The 18625-nt window shown below is 47.6% G+C and overlaps 2 protein-coding genes across 2 annotated transcripts in view; one reads left to right on the top strand and one right to left on the bottom strand.

Annotated features, from left to right (window-relative positions):
- Positions 1–9315, top strand: part of dnah5l (dynein, axonemal, heavy chain 5 like) — a 38078-nt gene extending 28763 nt beyond the window's left edge. The window contains exons 75-97 of the mRNA XM_073488114.1: positions 849–1016; positions 1126–1230; positions 1339–1452; positions 1579–1755; positions 2024–2218; positions 2324–2479; positions 2588–2770; positions 3593–3763; positions 3852–4103; positions 4283–4409; positions 4488–4609; positions 4691–4840; positions 4942–5106; positions 5190–5407; positions 5852–5907; positions 6021–6142; positions 6313–6463; positions 6979–7178; positions 7268–7456; positions 7807–7939; positions 8030–8238; positions 8319–8540; positions 8899–9315. Of these exons, the coding sequence (XP_073344215.1) occupies positions 849–1016; positions 1126–1230; positions 1339–1452; positions 1579–1755; positions 2024–2218; positions 2324–2479; positions 2588–2770; positions 3593–3763; positions 3852–4103; positions 4283–4409; positions 4488–4609; positions 4691–4840; positions 4942–5106; positions 5190–5407; positions 5852–5907; positions 6021–6142; positions 6313–6463; positions 6979–7178; positions 7268–7456; positions 7807–7939; positions 8030–8238; positions 8319–8540; positions 8899–9129 (3816 nt within the window). The 3' untranslated portion in view covers positions 9130–9315. The remainder of the gene's footprint in view (positions 1–848; positions 1017–1125; positions 1231–1338; positions 1453–1578; positions 1756–2023; positions 2219–2323; positions 2480–2587; positions 2771–3592; positions 3764–3851; positions 4104–4282; positions 4410–4487; positions 4610–4690; positions 4841–4941; positions 5107–5189; positions 5408–5851; positions 5908–6020; positions 6143–6312; positions 6464–6978; positions 7179–7267; positions 7457–7806; positions 7940–8029; positions 8239–8318; positions 8541–8898) is intronic.
- Positions 9316–11082: 1767 nt separating this feature from the next.
- cavin4b (caveolae associated protein 4b) lies at positions 11083–17417 on the bottom strand. Its single transcript, XM_073488639.1, has 2 exons — positions 17055–17417; positions 11083–11652 (listed from the first exon to the last, which is right to left on the bottom strand). The coding sequence occupies exons 1-2, from the start codon at positions 17415–17417 to the stop codon at positions 11083–11085; spliced, it is 933 nt and encodes a 310-aa protein (XP_073344740.1).
- Positions 17418–18625: the final 1208 nt, after the last annotated feature.

An 18625-nucleotide genomic window follows, 5' to 3' on the forward strand; every position in this document is an offset into this window, starting at 1 on the left:
GAGGAGATGATGGCTGAGCCTGACTTTATATCATCAGGAGGAGATGATGGCTGACTTTCATGTTTTTGGGTGAACTGGTTCTCAAAAATCAGTTATTGCAGGTTTAACAAACTTTATCGAGTCTTCTGAAGAAGTGATGACTGGATAAAATATGGTCACAGTCGAGGTCAACAAGTCAAACTGGACACACACACACACACACACACACACACACACACACACACACAGGGAAACTCCCTTCTCATCTTTTCACACTACAGCCATCACCTGCCTTTATAGGACTATTTGTGTGTGTGTGTGTGTGTGTGTGTGTGTGTGTGTGTGTTACATGCCTGCTAAGCTGTGGATTACTGAAGCTGTGGTCGTCTGAATGTTTAGAGCTGGAAAAACTTTCAACTATGTGTGTGTGCGTGTGTGTGTGTGTATGTGTGCGTGTGTGCGTGTGTGTGTGTCACTATAATAGTTTGGTTTTGTTTTGTTTCAATATTAATTCTGACATTAGAAATATCTCTGTCTTTAACTCGTCTGTCTGGATTTTGACCTGCTGAGCCACAATGTCTCAATCTCCACCTGGTTCTCCTGGTTCTCCTGGATCTCCTGGTTCTCCTGGTTCTGGGATTGATAACAGACTTGTAATGAATGAAGCCTCTGGGTGCTGACACTGGTCCAAAGCTGATCTGACTGCTAACTCTTCTACCTCACCGCCAAAAACAAGCTCAGTGTGTCAGATCAGCGCTGACTCACATTCAGTGTGGAGCTGTGACAACCTTTCTTTATTGGTTCATCAGTTATGGGTCATCAATGATAATTCAGGTGATCGTAGTGTCGACTGTGTGTCTGTGCTGCAGGACTCCATCACAGAGGAGGTGGTGGAGCTGCTCGCTCCCTACCTGGACATGGACGACTACAACCTGGAGTCGGCCAAGAGGATCTGTGGCAACGTGGCGGGTCTCTGCTCCTGGACTCAGGCCATGGTCGACTTCTTCTCCATCAACAAGGAGGTTCTGCCTCTGAAGGTACGAATACGACCGTCCGGGGTTTCCTGAGGCTCCACGCAGGACAACCAGGGCTTCATGTGTGTGTGTGTGTGTGTGTGTGTGTGTGTGTGTGTGTGTGTGTGTGCAGGCTAACCTGGCCCTGCAGGAGGTTCGTCTGGTGGTCGCTCAGACTGAACTGGCTAAAGCTCAGGAACAGCTGGACGCTAAACAAAAGGAGCTGGATGCTGTACAGGTGACACATGAAGACTGAGGCTTCTTTATCTCTTTATAATAGTTGTAGCCTGTTAATATGTTTGAATAATATATTTATGAATCAATAAGTCTTGTACTTGAACTTCAGGCGCTTTACGACGCCGCCATGAAGGAGAAGCAGGACCTGGAGGACGACGCACAGGCCTGCCGCCGCAAGATGGCCAACGCTACGGCCCTGATCGACGGGCTGGGAGGAGAGAAGGTCAGCTGTCACCCATCCATCATCCATCCCTCATCCATCCCTCATCCATCCATCCATCATCCACCTAACGTATCATCCATCCCTCCATCATCCCTGCCTGTCTCTGCCGGTCTTGTTGTGTTTCAGGTGCGTTGGACCGACAGCAGCGCCGGTTTCCAGACTCAGATCAAACACCTGGTCGGGGACGTCCTCCTGTCCGCGGGCTTCCTGTCCTACGCCGGTCCGTTTAACCAGGAGTACCGCAGCCTGCTGCTGGAGCAGTGGAAGAAAGAGATGGAGGAGAAACTCATCCCCTTCAGTTCTGTAAGACTTCACCTCACCGACGCTTCACATGGTTTTATTTGTCGTTCTTCTTGAGTGACGAGAAGACGCTGATGGATTTATTGTGGACAACATTTGTTTGAATTTATGGAAAGTTAAAGCGATATATTTGTGTCAGATCCAAACTGACTGTTTATATTGTGATGTTTTATTGAACCCAAGTGTCATCGAAGTTCTGCTCACAGCAGAATTCAGAGAGCAGATATCAGAACGGTTGTGAGGAAGTGAAACGGTCTGTGGTGTCCTGCAGGACTTGAATGTGATTGGTCTGCTGGTGGACAACGCCACGGTGAGCGAGTGGAACCTGCAGGGTTTACCCAGTGACGACCTGTCCATCCAGAACGGCATCGTGGTGACCAAGGCGTCCCGCTACCCGCTGCTGATAGACCCTCAGGGCCAGGGCAAGACCTGGATCCAGAACCGGGAGAGAGACCAGCAACTACAGGTGAGGACACGGCAGACATGCGCCCCCTGCTGGTGAGAAGAATAAACAAGGTAAAGATGGAGTTGAGCTCTCTCCTGAGTGTTGGTTGTCTTCTTCTGTGTCCAGGTGACGTCTCTGAACCATAAATACTTTCGTTCCCACCTGGAGGACGGTCTGTCTCTGGGGCGCCCCCTGCTGCTGGAGGATGTAGGGGAGGAGCTGGACCCGGTCCTGGACAACATACTGGACAAAAACTACATCAAGTCTGGATCAACTTATAAAGTAGGACATCAGTGACTTCCAGCTGTAGATACATTCATTTATATTTTATATACAAGAAAAACAAACCATATCATGAGGTTGTTGATGGGATTCTTCCTCCTCCTGCAGGTGAAGGTCGGAGATAAAGAGGTGGACGTGATGAAGGGTTTCACGCTCTACATCACCACTAAGCTGGCCAACCCGGCGTACAGCCCCGAGGTCAGCGCCAGGACAGCGGTGGTCGACTTCACCGTCACCCAGCGAGGTCTGGAGGACCAGCTGCTGGGACGAGTCATACTGCTGGAGAAACAGGTCGCTACACCAGTTAGCTAGTTAACTATTCAGTTAGTTAGTTTAGCTTGGTAGCTAAAGTAAGTGGTAGACAGCTAAGTAGTTAGCCCGTTAGTTGCTAGTATGACCTTTGTTCTATATGTTGTTGACTTGTGTGCTGACATCATCCAAGATGTTTCATCTGGTCGTCTGTGGCTGTAACTTCAGGAGAGAGTCAGAGAGGAAGGAAGTCTGAGAACGAGACCAAACACAACCAGAAGAAAACTTTAACACATCAGAGAGTTGAGGTGAAGCTCTGAGTGAAGTCAGCACTCAGCAGAGACTCTGGTTCTGGTTCTGGTTCTCTGTCTCCTCTCTGTAACGTTACCTTCATGAAGTAAAGTCCATTTCCCCTCCAGCTCCAGTCAGCAGTCAACAGTACAGAACAGAACCACCCGACAATGGAGGTCACCTCCGGATCACTGCTACAGTCAGGTTGATAAACAGGAGTGAAGATAAATCCACTTTTTAATCCCACAAGTTCAAAAGTAACTCTGAGCTCTCCTCCCGTCGGTAAACGTCTCCGGATCAGAACAGAATCTAGAAGAACTAGTAGAATGTTTTCTGCCACTAGACCTCTAGTGGCAGAAAAATTACATATTGTGCGTCTAAATTTGCCTCCAAGATCAGTGTGTGAGTCCGATGTCTCAATCACACCATGTTTAGATTGTTTGTGTCCAATGAAGGTACCAGTGGACTGGTACAATTCTTATAATTCACTTCTTATAGTCATAATGTCTGTGCAGTGATACTTACCCAAGTCTTGAACCTTACACACCTTGTTCACTCTGTCGGTCCAAACAGGAGCTGGAGGCAGAGCGAGTTAAGCTGTTAGAGGAGGTGACGTCCAACAAGAGGAAGATGCAGGAGCTGGAGGACAGTCTGTTGTTCAGGCTGACCAGCACACAGGGCTCCCTGGTGGAGGACCAGTCTCTGATCGAGGTTCTGAGAGTCACCAAGACCACCGCTCAGGAGGTACTGCTCTCTGCCTGTGTGTCTGCTCTTTACACTGTCAGCCATGTTCGATTCAAGATGTTTGGTGAAACAAAAACTCGTCCTCCAGGTGAGTGAGAAGCTGTCGGTTGCAGCAGAGACGGAGTTGAAGATCAACCAGGCCAGAGAGGAGTACCGGCCGGTCGCCACCAGGGGGAGCATCCTCTACTTCCTGATCGTGGAGATGTCGCTGGTCAACGTCATGTACCAGACATCTTTGCGACAGTTCCTGGGGCTCTTCGACTCGTCCATGCAGAACTCGGCCAAGTCGCAGCTCACCTCCAAACGCATCAGCAACATCATCAACTTCCTCACCTACCAGGTGCTGCTCGCTGACAGAGTCCAAACCACAGATCAATGAAAGACATCAACTAATCGACAGTTCTGTATTTGTAGGAGCGATTCTGACCCACTTAGCTTAATGTTGGAGAGTGTAACTGTCTCTAAGATGATGCAATAATTCATACTGCAGGTGTGTCTGACGACCTGTTTGTCCCTCAGGTGTTCTGTTACACAGCCAGGAGTCTGTACGAGGAACACAAGCTGCTGTTCACGCTGCTGTTGGCTCTGAAGATCGACCTGCAGGCTCGAAACATCTCACACCAGGAGGTTCTCACCTTCGTCAAAGGTCGGACGTCCGTCCTCTTCCTCCACCTCCTCTCCATCCTGTCATCAGAGTGTTTTAACGGTACCTGTCTGTGTGTAGGTGGAGCCTCTCTGGATCTGAACTCTGTAGAATCCAAACCACGGCGCTGGATCCTGGATCAGACCTGGCTCAACCTGGTGCAGCTGTCCAGTCTGTCGCTGTTCTCCCAGATCCTGACCCAGGTAGAACCCAAAACTACTGTTGTCAGAGCAGGTAGAGCTGCAGCTCACAGACTAACAGAAGATACGTTCCTTTGAGTCCAGGTGAGCCAGAACGAGCGGGCCTGGAGGACCTGGTTTGATCATCCGGCTCCAGAGGACGCCACGCTGCCTGATGGGTACGAGGAAAAGCTCGACACCTTCAGGAAGCTTCTGCTCATCCGGAGCTGGTGTCCCGACCGAACCACGGCTCAGGTGTGACTGCAGCAGGACGACACAAAGACCAGTTCATGAGTCAGTTTGTGATGTCATGTTAATGTCACTGTGTGTGTATTTGTGTGTGTGTTGTTGAGCAGGCGCGTCACTACATCTCAGCGTCTCTGGGTCAACAGTACGCCGAAGGTTTGGTTCTGGACCTGGACGCCATGTTGACAGAGAGTGACAGCAGGACACCGATGGTGTGTCTGCTGTCGATGGGCTCGGACCCGACTGAAAACATCGAGAGGCTCGCCAAGAACAAGGTGAGTGACAACAACTCATTCAGAGGGGGGAGGAAACATAACGAGGGGAGGATGGATGACGATGTTCTGCTCTCTGCCTGCAGGGGGCGCCGTGCCGTCCCATTTCCATGGGGCAGGGCCAAGAGGTTCACGCTCGCAGGCTATTGGCCAACAGCATGACGGACGGCGGCTGGCTCCTCCTCCAGAACTGCCACCTGGGACTGGACTTCCTGGACGAGCTGCTGGAGACGGTCACCGCGGCAACGCCAGAGAGCGTACACAAAGGTTTCCGAGTGTGGCTGACGACCGACGTGCACCCCAGGTAACTCTGCACCAGAACAAACTGCTCTCACCTGCAGCGGAGCTTAAATGTGAAGTTAGTAATGTTCTGTAATTGTTTATCTGACTGCTGAATGGAGGGAAACGTTCTTCACTTCATGAACGTACAGAGAAGAGATGCAAAAGAAGAGACGCTGCAGGAGAACAGGAAGAAAGTGTGAGAGGACAGCTTGTTAGCCTCAGCTAGTGTGGCAGCTTTGAGACGGGTGGGCTCATTTAACTCGCTGGACTCGCTTCAGCTCCACCTCCACCCCATTATTAATTAGTTGGGACTGAGTCAGACGCTGCCAAGATGGCGACGGCCGGTACCGCCCACTTTGAGCTTCCTTTTAGAAACCTGTGTGTGACATCACGGCGGCACGGATGAAAATTTATGATATCACTCGTGTGTGTGTGTGTGTGTGTGTGTGTGTGTGTGTGTGTACAGATTCCCCATCACCTTCCTTCAGTCCTCCATCAAGTTCACCAATGAGCCTCCTCTGGGTAATCGTCTCCGTCCTGCTGCTCCTTCATGAAGTTATTTTGTGATGTATCAGGATGTTAACGATGTAAAATGAGTCGTTCCTTCAGCTCCTCACTCGTCTGTTGCTCGTCAGGGATGAAGGCCGGTCTGAAGAGGACGTTCAGCGGCGTCACTCAGGATCAGTTGGAGATCAGCAGCCTGCCTCAGTGGAAACCTCTGCTGTACGCTGTGGCCTTCCTGCACACCACAGTGCAGGTCAGCTAACATGAAGGAAACCAACCACATGTTTCTACCTCGACCCGTCTCTGCTCTGAGTCTCCATCCCCACAGGATGATGATGTCTGTTGTGTGTTTGACAAAGTGAGATGGTTCTTCCTCTTTTCTTTCCTCTTCCTTCTCTTATCTCTTGGTTTTCCTCCCGTCAGGAGCGTCGTAAGTTCGGCCCTCTGGGCTGGAACATCCCGTACGAGTTCAACCAGGCAGATTTCACCTCCAGCATGCAGTTTGTGCAGAACCACCTGGACGACCTGGACTCAAAGCGAGGGGTCAACTGGAGCTGCCTGCGCTACATGCTGGGTCAGTCTCCTCTAAACCCACACTGCTCTTTGTTCTACCGAACAAGAGGCTCCTGAACCAGACGGAGATTCATCCAGCAGTTATTTTAACCGAGGCAGCTTCAGCTCGACATCATATTCACACACTGGAGACACGTTTTAAAGGATCGGACCTCCACCAGCTGCTGTTTTCTGACTTTACAGATGAAATTATGTCTCAAAAACTGAGATGAGCAAAAACTCAGAAACTTAAAAGTATATTTGCCTGATTTCTCTTTGAAATATCTCATTGTCACTTATAGCAGATTGTTTTTAACCTACTACAAAAAAAAGACCATGTTTGCTGATATGACACAACATGACAGGACTACACACAACACAACGGGAGACAACAACAGGCAGAGTGAACTGCTCATTAATTACAGCCGGAGTGCTCTTGAGCAGAACCTTGAACCTCTGACTTCCTCAGTGAAGCTCCTCACAACATGAGATATATTAAATCTTCCAGCTGACTCTGTGTCTTCATGTCAAACCCAGGTGAGGTCCAGTACGGCGGCCGGGTGACGGACGACTTGGACAAACATCTCCTCAACACCTTCACTCGTGTGTGGTTCAGCGAGAACACCTTCAGCGACAAGTTCTGCTTCTATAAAGGCTACAGCATCCCGGGCAGGGCCAAGACGGTCCAGGAGGTCCTGCAGCACATCGAGGCGCTGCCGCTGGTCGACACTCCTGAGGTCAGAGCGACGGGCTGCACCGTCAGAAACATACAGGTCAGGATCGGACCAGAGGCTTCATCACTAAACCGCCGTCCTCCTGTCTGCAGGTTTTTGGGCTCCACCCCAACGCTGACATCACCTACCAGACCAACCTCGCCAATGAGACGCTCAGCACCATCATCAGCATCCAACCCAAGGACAGCGGGGGCGGCGCCGGGGAGACCAGGGAGGCCAGCGTACAGAGACTAGCCAGTGAGATGCTGGAGAAGCTTCCTCCTGACTACGTACCGCACGAGGTGGAGTTTATCAAAGTTCTCTCAGATCTTCGTACCGAAACGTTTTTCATTTGTGATTGTAAGTAAAGTGAGTTCATGACGTCTCCTCCTGAGCACCTGTCCATCCACAGATGTGCAAAAGTTCTGCTCTGACAATCATCCCATCTCTTTAAACTGTTTTAATATTCTGTTTCATTTTTAGCTGCAAAAAAAGTTCTGCTGAGTCGTCATTATCATCAACTGATTCTTGACGTTCACGAGACCTGACGTGTTGAATTAATCCTGTACAAATATTATTTATATTTATTATTATACTTCTTCTCCACCTGTCAAATGTTTCTCCATCGTGTAACTCTGAGTTTGTTCTGAAGGTCAAAGGTCAGCTGCAGAAGATGGGTCCACTGCAGCCGATGAACATCTTCCTGCGACAGGAGCTCGACCGCATGCAGCGAGTCATCAGCATCGTACGGAGCACGCTCACTGACCTCAGGCTGGCCATCGACGGTCCGTCACACACACACACTCACACACACTCAAACACATGCACACACACACACACACACAGTGTATCTGATGTAACCTCCGTCACTTCAGGCACCATCATCATGTCGGAGGATCTGCGCGACGCCCTCGACTGCATGTTCGACGCTCGGATCCCTCGCCTGTGGCTGCGGATCAGCTGGCCGTCGGCGACGCTCGGCTTCTGGTTCAGCGAGCTGCTGGAGAGGAACCAGCAGCTCAGCGGCTGGATCGGTTCTGGCCGACCACACCAGTTCTGGCTCACCGGCTTCTTCAACCCACAGGTCGGTTCAGACGCAGAGAGACGAGTTTCTGAACGTTTGTTCTCAGTCTCAACAAATCGTGTTTGTTGTTCGTCTCCCAGGGTTTCCTGACCGCCATGCGACAGGAGACGACGCGCTCCAATCTGTCCAGAGGCTGGGCCTTGGATACCGTCGCCCTTAGCAACGATGTTACCAAGATGATGAGGGAGGACGTGTCGGCTCCGCCCCCGGAGGATGTGGGAGGAGTCTACATCTACGGCCTCTTCCTGGACGGGGCGGGGTGGGACCGGCGCAGCGCCAGACTCACCGAGGCCCCGCCCAAGGTCAGTGTGTGTGTGTGTGTGTGTGTGATTTATAAAATATTAATTATGATAATTAAAAATAATAAGATAGAATAATATAAATTAAAGGTAAAATAATAGTAAATAATGAAATGATAAAAAAAGAATAAAGAATAATCTGTATAAAATATGAAATAATATAAAAAAGGAAAAAAGGTATAATTTGTCAAAAGAAACAGGAAGTGATAAATAAAGCAAAGAAGGACAACATATAAATAATAAAACAACTCAAAGAAGAGAAAAAATTAAATGATAATTTAAATAATAAATAATAAAATAACAAATAAGATAAAAAGACAAAATACCCATGAGCCTCTCTGCTGCCCCCCCCTCCCCCCAGGTCCTCTTCACCCCCCTCCCTGTGGTCCACGTCTACGCCATCAGCTCAGCCAACATGGCCGACAGTAAGCGTCCGCCCGGCGGGGGGGCGGTCAGCCTGTACTCGTGTCCGGTCTACAAGAAGCCTCGTCGGACCGACCTGAACTTCATCTTCTCTCTGCAGCTGAGGAGCGTCCAGCCGGCCGAGCACTGGACGCTGCGAGGCGCCGCGCTGCTCTGCGACTGCAAGTGATCAGCTGACTGTCAGTGATCAGCTGACTGCGAGTGATCAGCTGATTGTCAGTGATCAGCTGATTGTGAGTGATCAGCTGACTGTCAGTGATCAACTGCAGCTGCACAGAGATGACTGTCAGGTCCGGAGACGTTTAAAGGACCAGACAGATGTTTTTTATCTTCAAGTTTTAGTCAACTAACTCACTGATATTGTTTCTTCCTGTCAGACGAGTTTAACTTTACTTCTATAAAAAATCAGCCAGCAGAGACGTGAACGTAGACGCAGTGAACAAACTTTCTGACATCGTTAATAAAACACAACTGATGACGGAGTTTCACTATTTTTATTATTGTTCTCTAAAAGGTTTGAAATGAAAAATACGATTTATTCTGTGAGTGACACAAATGTTCACAACCTCTGTAGTTTGACTGTAATCACTGAAGAGCAGGCGTCACTTTGGTTACAGAAACGACTCAGGTGAACTTTTATTTTCTCAACATGACAATCAAACACAAAGCAGCTTAAATATCTCTGACAGACTATCAGCCATGCAGTCACTCACTAACACATCCTAAAACACAACAACGCTGTAGAAATGTGGATCGTCCCGACGTCAGTCACCAGCTGGAGCTTTGTTACAAAATGAAATAAATACTTTTAATTTAAAATCGGTTGACAAACGATTTACAATGAACGATTCATTGTGGAGACGGTGTGAGATCATCAGTTTAAGACTCCTACTTCAAAATAAAAGCACTTCCTTTTGTTAATTTCCTTCAGAATGAATCAGGATTCTGATCTTTATGATGATCCAGTCTGTGGTGCTGTCAAGACTTTATTTAAATATCTCTTATTTACTGCATCAGTGAGTCTTCTTCACTTTAAATCAACAGTCAACGTGGTTTATACATTTTCAAAAGGTCGTCACAGGTGATCTTTGTTCTTGTTAACACATCCGGACTCAGGTCCAGAGTTTCAGACCCGTTCAGACTTCTGGAGACGTCTACAGGAACAAACGGCCTCACGTCCAAACAGATGTTTCTTTTTTTCTCGCTGCTCAGTCAGTTTTTATCCCTCTAACTAGAGATGCACGATATATAAGATTATCTGTTACTGACAGATACAAAAATTAGACCTGATTATACCCAAATTTTGTTGGCGTAACAAGTGCAGCATCTCCACACAGCAGGTGGCTGTACGCACCTTTACAGCTGTTTTGTGAGCAGCCAATGAACACAGAGAAGAACAACAACAAACATTGATGTCACGCTCATAATGTCGAACTGCTGCAGCTGTGTAGAGCCACACATGTCGTCACTGGTGTGAACACGAGGGGAAAAGTCTGATCCCAGCTGGAATATCAAGTAAACCATCTCACTGTGTGACACTGTGCATAAACATGTTGTCTGTTATCGGTTATTTTATCGTACCGACCGTGACAGTCAGGTAATTATCGGTTATCGTATCGGCTGAAACAAATCCGCACTGTGCATCTCCACTAACTGTAAATATTTCTCCTACAATGAGTTTAGAAACCAAACGTACCATCACGTCATCATCCAACAGTTCAATCTCAACATGCACAAACAGGTGAACAGCAGCGGCGTGACTACGGGAAACGTTCTGTAAAGTTCTGAACACGTTGTTCATTTATTTTCCCAAAGTCAGTTTTCATCGAACACAAAAAACAAAACTATAAATATGATTCTGATATATTCTATCTGATGTGATAACAGTCCAGAACACGTGTGAGTGGATGTGAAGCGGCCTGGATGATTTCAGGCCGCCGTGTTGATGTTCAGTCCGATGGATCTGCGACCGGCCTGTTCTCCTCTCACTTCCCTCAACAACGTTCAGACGAGTTACTCTTCTCTCAGTTCTGCTCGGCAGCAGCGACCTCATGAACTTCTCTGTGACTTCCTCTGTGTGGTCCAAAAGAAACCGGCCCAGATCTCTTCGCTGTCTCGCGGTTTACGATAGCTGTTTCATGTCGTACATCGGCACCTCAGACTCCTCCGCCTTGCCCTCGTCAGCCGCCTTGGCGGCGTCTGGGGTGCCCTTGCGGCCCTTGGGAGGAGGGACGGGGACGGCTCCCTCCGTGGCGCCCTCGGCTCCTTCCTGGCCCTCCGCCACAGTCCTCTCCTTCTTCAGGTTGAGCTTGGCCGGGACGCTCTTGGAGATGGTTTCCTTCAGCCTCTCGCCCGACTGCTTCAGCCTCTCTCCGGACTGGCGGATCTTCTCGCGCCTCTCGGCCGTCACGATGCGCTCGCCCAGCTTGTTGACCTTGGTGCCGAGGTTCTCGCGGGTCTTGCTCATGTTCTGCTTGGAGAAGGTGGCTTTGAAGCTCTCGATGCGCGTCAGCCCCGACTTCTTCATGCGGCCGGCCGCCGAGGAGTCGGCCTCCTCCACCACCATGTACTCCTCGTCCGACTCTGGAGGGAGCTCGAACTTGTCCGGTTCCACCTCGGCTCTGGCGCCGGTGCTGCCGCTGGGTTCTGCTGGCTCGTTGCCCGGCGTGACGGCCTTCACCTCCTGGTCACCCTGAGGGAGGAGAACACAGAACAGAGCGAGAACATCGTGATTAAATGAGCCATAAACACTCTGATAAAGAGTATATGAACAGTACTCGAGTAAAGTCTCAAAGTATCTGATGTATGTACTTAAGTATCTAAAGTACAAGTAAATACAGTACACACATATTTCTTCTGTATGTATATACTGTGTACTATGGGTCAACTGATTATCGGATCTGATGTGATACTTTGGCTCTGATGCAGCATGTAATCTGTAAAGTAACTAGTAACTAAAGTTGTCAGATACATTTAGTGGAGGTGAAGTATAAAGCAGAAGAAAAAGGAAACACTGAGGTAAAGTACTTTCGTACAGAACTGTAATAAAAGTACTCGGTTACATTGTCCCCTGCAGTTACTCTGTGGACTCTGAACACACGTCTGTCAGCTGGTGTTCAGAGTCCAACAGTTGATGTCAGGTTTAAATGCGTCTCTGTTAGCGTGCAGCTCTGATCCTGATCCTGATCCTGGTCCTGATCCCGCCTCCACAAATAAACCTGCAGCTGTTTCTGCAGCTCAGCGCTCGGCTGCAGGACGCTAAACATATCGACGAGCGGCGGCGTAGGAGCGAGGCCGGATCACTTTCAGCTCCAAGCCGCGTCACCGCATGCTTCAGCCTGGAGCCGGCAGATCGGGTTACACTGAACACGAAATGGAGCAAAAATGTATAGACCTGACCCAGATCCCTGCAGACCCGATTCACTCTGAGACCCTGAATCAGTGTTTTCAGTGTTGCTGGTCCTGAAACTATCCCACAGAAACAGTTTAAATCATTGTTCGCACTTCACAGAGGCAGTTTTCTACATTTTGATCTGTAGTGAAATGTGACCCGGACAGATGTACTGGGTCTGTGAAGCTTAAATCTACTGAGCACAACCTCCTCATGGGCCCCTGAAGGCCCCCAGACCTCAGTTTGGACCCCAGACCTCAGTTTGGACCTGAGCTGGACAGCACAGGACAAATGTAAGAAAACTGACTAACTGTCATTTTCCGTCCTGTCGTCTGAGGTATCTGATGTTCGAGTCGGTCCTGAATGATTGAATCAGCGTTAGCCGACTGGTCTGTAGCTAACGGTCTCATCGGGATCTTTTATTACATGCATCATAGGAGGGATATGACACCTGATAGACCGGCTGACATTTCCAAGGCTTTGACAGAAGACGTGACAGTCATACCTGAGCTCCACAGCAGGAGCATGTAGCTGAGCCCGCTAACGAACAGAAATTAAACTAAAATACATCCAGGTCACTAATTAACACGTTTGTATCTCTTTAATTTGTGTGAAATAACACCTTGTGTTTCGTGTTGGAGCTAGTGTTTGTTGGACAGCTGCTGCAGTGACTGTGAGCGGTCTGAAGAGAGAGAGGTTGCCAGGTTTGGTGCCCTTACGTCTGAGCGCAGACCAAAACTGAAACCTGTGTTCACTGACTGACAACAACGTTAAAACAGTGGGCGAATAAAAACACAACAAGAAACTGGTTCATCATGTAAAAGCTCCTGAACAGATTAACTAAGAGCAAAGTGTTTTAGAGTTAAGAGTTTATTTTTCATAGATTTCACCTCAAACTCCTCAGACTCAGACTGAACGATGTTCGACGTGCTGTGAACGGAGATGGATGAAAAGATATTTACGCTCCCACATCTCAAACCTCAACACGTCGTAACATCGTGTTTCCATCATAACAGAAACAGACGACGTCAGTAAATGTTCAAATCCGACACACGGGGACTTTAAAGTGGAAACAGATGAGCAGTGTTTGTTATTTGAGGTGTTGGGAGGTGAACTGTAGAACTTCTGACAGAACCAGGCCAGCTGTTTTATGCTAAGCTAAGCTAACCACGTCCTGACTGCAGACCCTTACTTCAAACACAAGCATGAGGTTGTTTCATCTCAGAACCGGCGATGCAAAGTTTCCGTCCTTTACTGTTTTAAAGGCTCAGTGTTGTTCGAACATCTGTCACCTGATACCAAAGTGCTGCAGCTCAACACCTGTCGAGTTTAATAAGTTCATCCTCCTCTGAAGTTTCTCTGTGATCACAGACAAACTGCGACTTGACTCAAACATTTCCAGTCAGAAGTGTCTGAAAGGGTTCAGTTTTGCTTCAGACAGTTGAACACAAGAAGACTTCAGCTCTGTTAAACTGTGAGCAGGGAGGAGTGAAGGTCAAAGGTCACGAGCCCCTCCGACCCCATGACATCACAGTTATGTGCCGCACCACCTCGACTTCTGCAGAGAGGATTTCCTCCATCAGTGCGTCAAACCACACGGCGAGCGCAGCCTGTTAGCGGCTAACCAGATGATTTATAACCCTCGTGCAGCAGCTCGTCGTTAGCGACCGTCCAGAGAGAGCGAGGAGGAAGACGGCTATATTAGGAGATGGTGCAGGTTCAGACTCAGAATAACCCGGTCCGTCAGCGCTCAGCTGGCACAGTCACTTACAGTAGAGGAGCATGTAGCAGCTCTGCTAACGGACACACTGCAGCTAGTTTTATTAGTTCTGGTTCTCACTGAGGCTTTAACGAGCTCTGATAGAAGAAACACAGGAAGCTTCTCTTCATGTGGTTTCACTTTCTCAGGACGACATCAGAACAGAACCAACAGGACAGCCCAGTATCCTACACAAGGTCCTGGATCCGTACTGGATCGTTCTGTGTTTGTTAACATCCAGTTTCAGTGTTAGTGACGTGATGTGTCCCGTCACACACCTGCAACTAACACTTGATTAAAACAGATGAAGATCTTGGATCTGACTGAGGTCCTGCCCGACCCGTCCACCGTAATATAAATCTGATCATTTCTCAGCATTCTGACAGAACCAGTTATCACTCAGGAAATAATATCAGCACCAGAAACTAGATGAAAAATGGACTTTGACAGAAGAAAAGTAACAAAACATATTTCTTTGCTAAAAAGAACTGACTGACACTTTATAATAACCGTCTTTAATAAACGGTAAGTTTAATGGTTTAAATGTTTATACTTATATAATTTAGTTTTTATCATAACCCTTTATTCTTTTTACTATATTTACATTTTAATGTTACTATTATTACTCTTATTCTTATATTTAATAAACTTTTAAATAAGGACTTAGGTGCAATATTTTATTTTATTTCTCTCATTATTTTTATTTCTTGTTTTTATCTTTTACTCTTTTAACTTTTCATTTTATTATAACTGGTGTGCATCAGTCTCTAAACATGTTTTTTTTCTTTTTTCATCACATTTTAAATTGTTTGAAAGGTCAATAAAGATCAATAAAGTTTGATCTATTGAATGAAATGCTTCATAAATCAACTGTGAAGCTTAAAATTATGAAGCGTTTCATTGTTCGTTAACAGTGAAATAACTAATAACCAAAGTTTAATTGACTATAAATGTGTATTTTGTATCAATCAGTGATATGACAGATATTATAAAATGTGACCAAATATCTATATGAAGACATGAAGGACCCAGAGAGGGTCGTGACCTCAGTGTCCTCGTCGCTTTATGACTCGTGTGTCTCCTGATATTAAATCCTGCTCAGGGATGTAAAGAATGTAAGATGGCCGACAGCAGAGAGCTGCTCGCTGTCTCTCAGGAGCTCATCAGTTTTCCCTGTGTTTGGTTCTTCAGGGTGCTGTGAAGGTTTCTGATGAAGCTGAGTTTGAATATTTATTTTGTCACACGAGCAGAATCAGAGGAAAGAAAAATGTCTCAGTGATATTCTGTTAAAACCAGAAGTTACGGACATATTTTCAAATCAAGACTTCGTATGAACCTGAATCTAAAAACATGACGACAGGTTTGTGAATCGAGTTGAGAATGAGTCACATCTTCTTCTGTCCTGACGTCGTTATGATGAGCTCAGCTTCCTGCAGTAAATGAAACGTGGGTGTTTAATTCGTCGGCTTCTTTTGTTTCTAAAGCTTGGAAACGAACGTCAGGATGGTTTATTAGAGGAGTGAAAAACTTTGCCCGTGTGAGTTTTGTTCTGGTCTTTTCACTGAGTGGTGAAGTTGTGAAGTGGCCGGTTGCAGTGAGAGTCCTGGAGAAACGCCACATCACAGATGACCTCACTGACCGCACTGCAACCCGACACCGTCCGTGACAGAGTCCAGGTTACAGTAACTGAGCCACGCCCCTGTTGATGTTAACATCCTGATATTTAGCACGTTAGCATTCTGATGCTAGCACAAGATGCACAGTTCATTGAATTTCAGCCTCTGCGGAGCCAAAAATAGCTGCCGGCCGTCTTCACTCTACATTGTCAGCTGCTGTTTCTGCTGATGAGAAACGTGGTGAGAACTTGATGTGAAATCATTTACAGCCGCTAAAATTCAAGTGAAACAATCTGATTATTATTTTTATTTCTCTTTTTGCTGAAGGAGCACAAACAGGCGTCTGCAGGATCATCTGACCATTTTGGAAAGCAAAGTTCAGAAGCATCAGATTTCTCGGCTGCAGCTTACGTGAGAGTTGACTCCTCCTGACAACAGCTCCAAGTGCAAAACTCAGAGAGGAATAAAAACAGATCAGTGCTTCAGCTGCAGCGTCAAACAACCATCAACAACGTTATCAGTGAGTGAAATCTGTGTGAGCTGCAGCTCCGTGGCGTTTATCCACGGCTAAAATAACGAGGTCATCGTTGCTCCGGCAGCTGCCAGCCGTGAAGGCCAAAGAAGTAAAATGAAGCCTTGTGTGTGTGTGTGTGTGTGTGTGTGTGTGTGTGTGTGTGTGTGTGCTTGTTGCTATTTCAACCCCTCGAACGAACCGAGACGTTTTTCAGCGAACTCAGTTTGCTCATGTTGAGAGAACTCAAAGCGTCGCTCAGATGTCTGAACATCTCCGTCTGATGATCTCTGATCCTTCTGGACGGGTGAAGCTCAGTTGCCAGATTTGTGTTTTGGCGTCGTGCAGGATCTCATTTAGTCGTTCAACATGACTTCTATTTTAGACCTCGTCCAACTCTATAAACCAACTACATCCACCTCTACACTCATCATCTGTCAAACACCAGCCGGCCCTTTGACTTCTGTAGTCCCACAGCTCGGTTTATCCACCGTCTCATTATAATGAGAGTTTGAAGTCATGTTGTAAGCCAGAGGTGCCGAGCCTGGTGCCGCCAATACGGGCCTCAGAACCAGAACGCTTCATGTCAAAGGTCGCAGAAGTTCCTCTTTCAGTGCATTTAGTCATCAGCTGTGGGTCTGATGCTCTTCACCTTTACTAGAAGAATCAACACTCCTCTGCCTCGATACAAGAAGACTTCCTGATCAGTCGGTCGGTGAATCTCACTGGTCGTAAAATATCTACGAAGCATCAAAAAGACCAAAAACCACCGACAGATTTGTCCTCGCAGCTAAAGGACCAAACATCTGAGTCTTACCTGATAGATGACCACCCTGAACTTGTTCTTGGCCAGGAGGTCGCCCTGGGTGGCCTCCACCTTCTTCACCCTGACGTTCTGGTTCTCCACTCGCACCCTGACGTCCTTGATGTGGCGGCTGACCTTGCGCGTCTTCTCCAACAAACGGTCGACGGTGGAGCTGGTGTTGGCGTGGTCGCTGGTCAGCTTGATGATGTCGGTCTGGATGGTCTTCACCGTGTTCTCCAGCTCCAGCTGACGCTCCTCCATGCGCTGCTGCGTGGTCTGGACGCTGTCCATGAGGCCCGCCACGCGCTCCAACAACACCATGATGCCTCCTGCGTCATCTCCGCCACCCGTCGGCATGCCCGGTTTGTCCGTCATAGTTGCTTGTCGGTTCACTTTTTCACCTGCTGTTGAATTGTCTCAGTTGTCTGGTTGATCAACTGTCAGTGATCCAAAAGTAGAAGGGAGGAAGGGGTGAGGAGGAGGAGGTGGACGGGATGAGCTCCGGCAGGAAAGCTTCAGTCAACTTCTTTGAATTTTTAAGAAAACCGTGAAAATCAAACCCACGAGAAAGAGCAGGAGGAACGTTGAGGCATCGGAGGATCCAAAGAAAGACAAGGAGCTCGATGGAGGAGGAACAGGAACCTCCTCTGGAGGGAGAAGGACAGAAAAGAGGAGGACAGGAGCACCGGATCACCCCGTCCAACTGGAGGTCGACCCTGAAAGTGGTCAGATCAACTGATAGACTCCACCCTGCTGCGAGAGGGAGGGAGGGAGGACAGGAGTTGAGAGGAGGGAGGGATGGAGGCTAAAAAGAGAAAGAGGCTGTAAAAGTATCAAGTTTGAATATTGTTTCGTCAGTACAAGGACGGATTATTTTTCCAAGTTCATCTCATTCCAGTTTGGTTTTCACAAGAAGTAAGTTCAACTTCTGAACTTCCCACAAACTTCCATCAGTCAGAGAATGTAAATCTGAAACTGGATCCGACAGCACCGAATGTGTTAACGAGTGAGACGGATAAAGAGCGACATGGATCCGGCTTCTCTCTGTGTTCTCTGCTGCTAAAAATACAGCCGGGTAAAGTGACTCCCTGCACCTCTTTGGGAGATGAGTGTATTAAAAGGGATGGAAACCCCCTCCCATCTATTCCTCCACCATCCATCTATCAACCGCCACCTTTTCACTTGTTCTGTCTTAATCCCTCCCTCCAGGTTTAGACTTTTTTGGCATCACAAGGCCTCAGATAGGTTTCCTAAATGAATTCCTCGTGCTAACGTTAACCGTCGCTGCCATCTTTGCTGATTACTTAAGCCAGATGGGTGGAGCCTGGGAGGAGCTGAGGAGCAAGACACCAACACATCTCACTGTGATAGGCTGAGACAACGACAGTCGAAGCAAACGCACCTTAAAACGCTCATTTTAAGCTTTAATGTCTAATTTTGTTTTATACTTTTCCTCACAGACTCAAATCAGAAAAGTAAAATTAGATTTTGAGACCAGTTTGTTGATACTCAGAGTCAGAGGGAAAATGTTTCAAAAACAAGATGCAGCAACAAGAAAACAAAAAAAGAGAAAGCGGTTAAAA

Source organism: Pagrus major, chromosome 19, assembly GCF_040436345.1.
Source record: "Pagrus major chromosome 19, Pma_NU_1.0".
In the NCBI taxonomy this organism is placed as follows: domain Eukaryota; kingdom Metazoa; phylum Chordata; class Actinopteri; order Spariformes; family Sparidae; genus Pagrus; species Pagrus major.

What these genes read in the sequence shown, in the direction of transcription:
- cavin4b (XM_073488639.1), bottom strand. Translation starts at nt 17,417, where the DNA reads ATGACGGACAAACCGGGCATGCCGACGGGTGGCGGAGATGACGCAGGA. An exon ending in TCAGGGTGGTCATCTATCAG is followed by an intron (nt 11,653 to 17,054) that starts GTAAGACTCAGA and finishes CTCCTCCCTCAG; the next exon opens with GGTGACCAGGAGGTGAAGGC.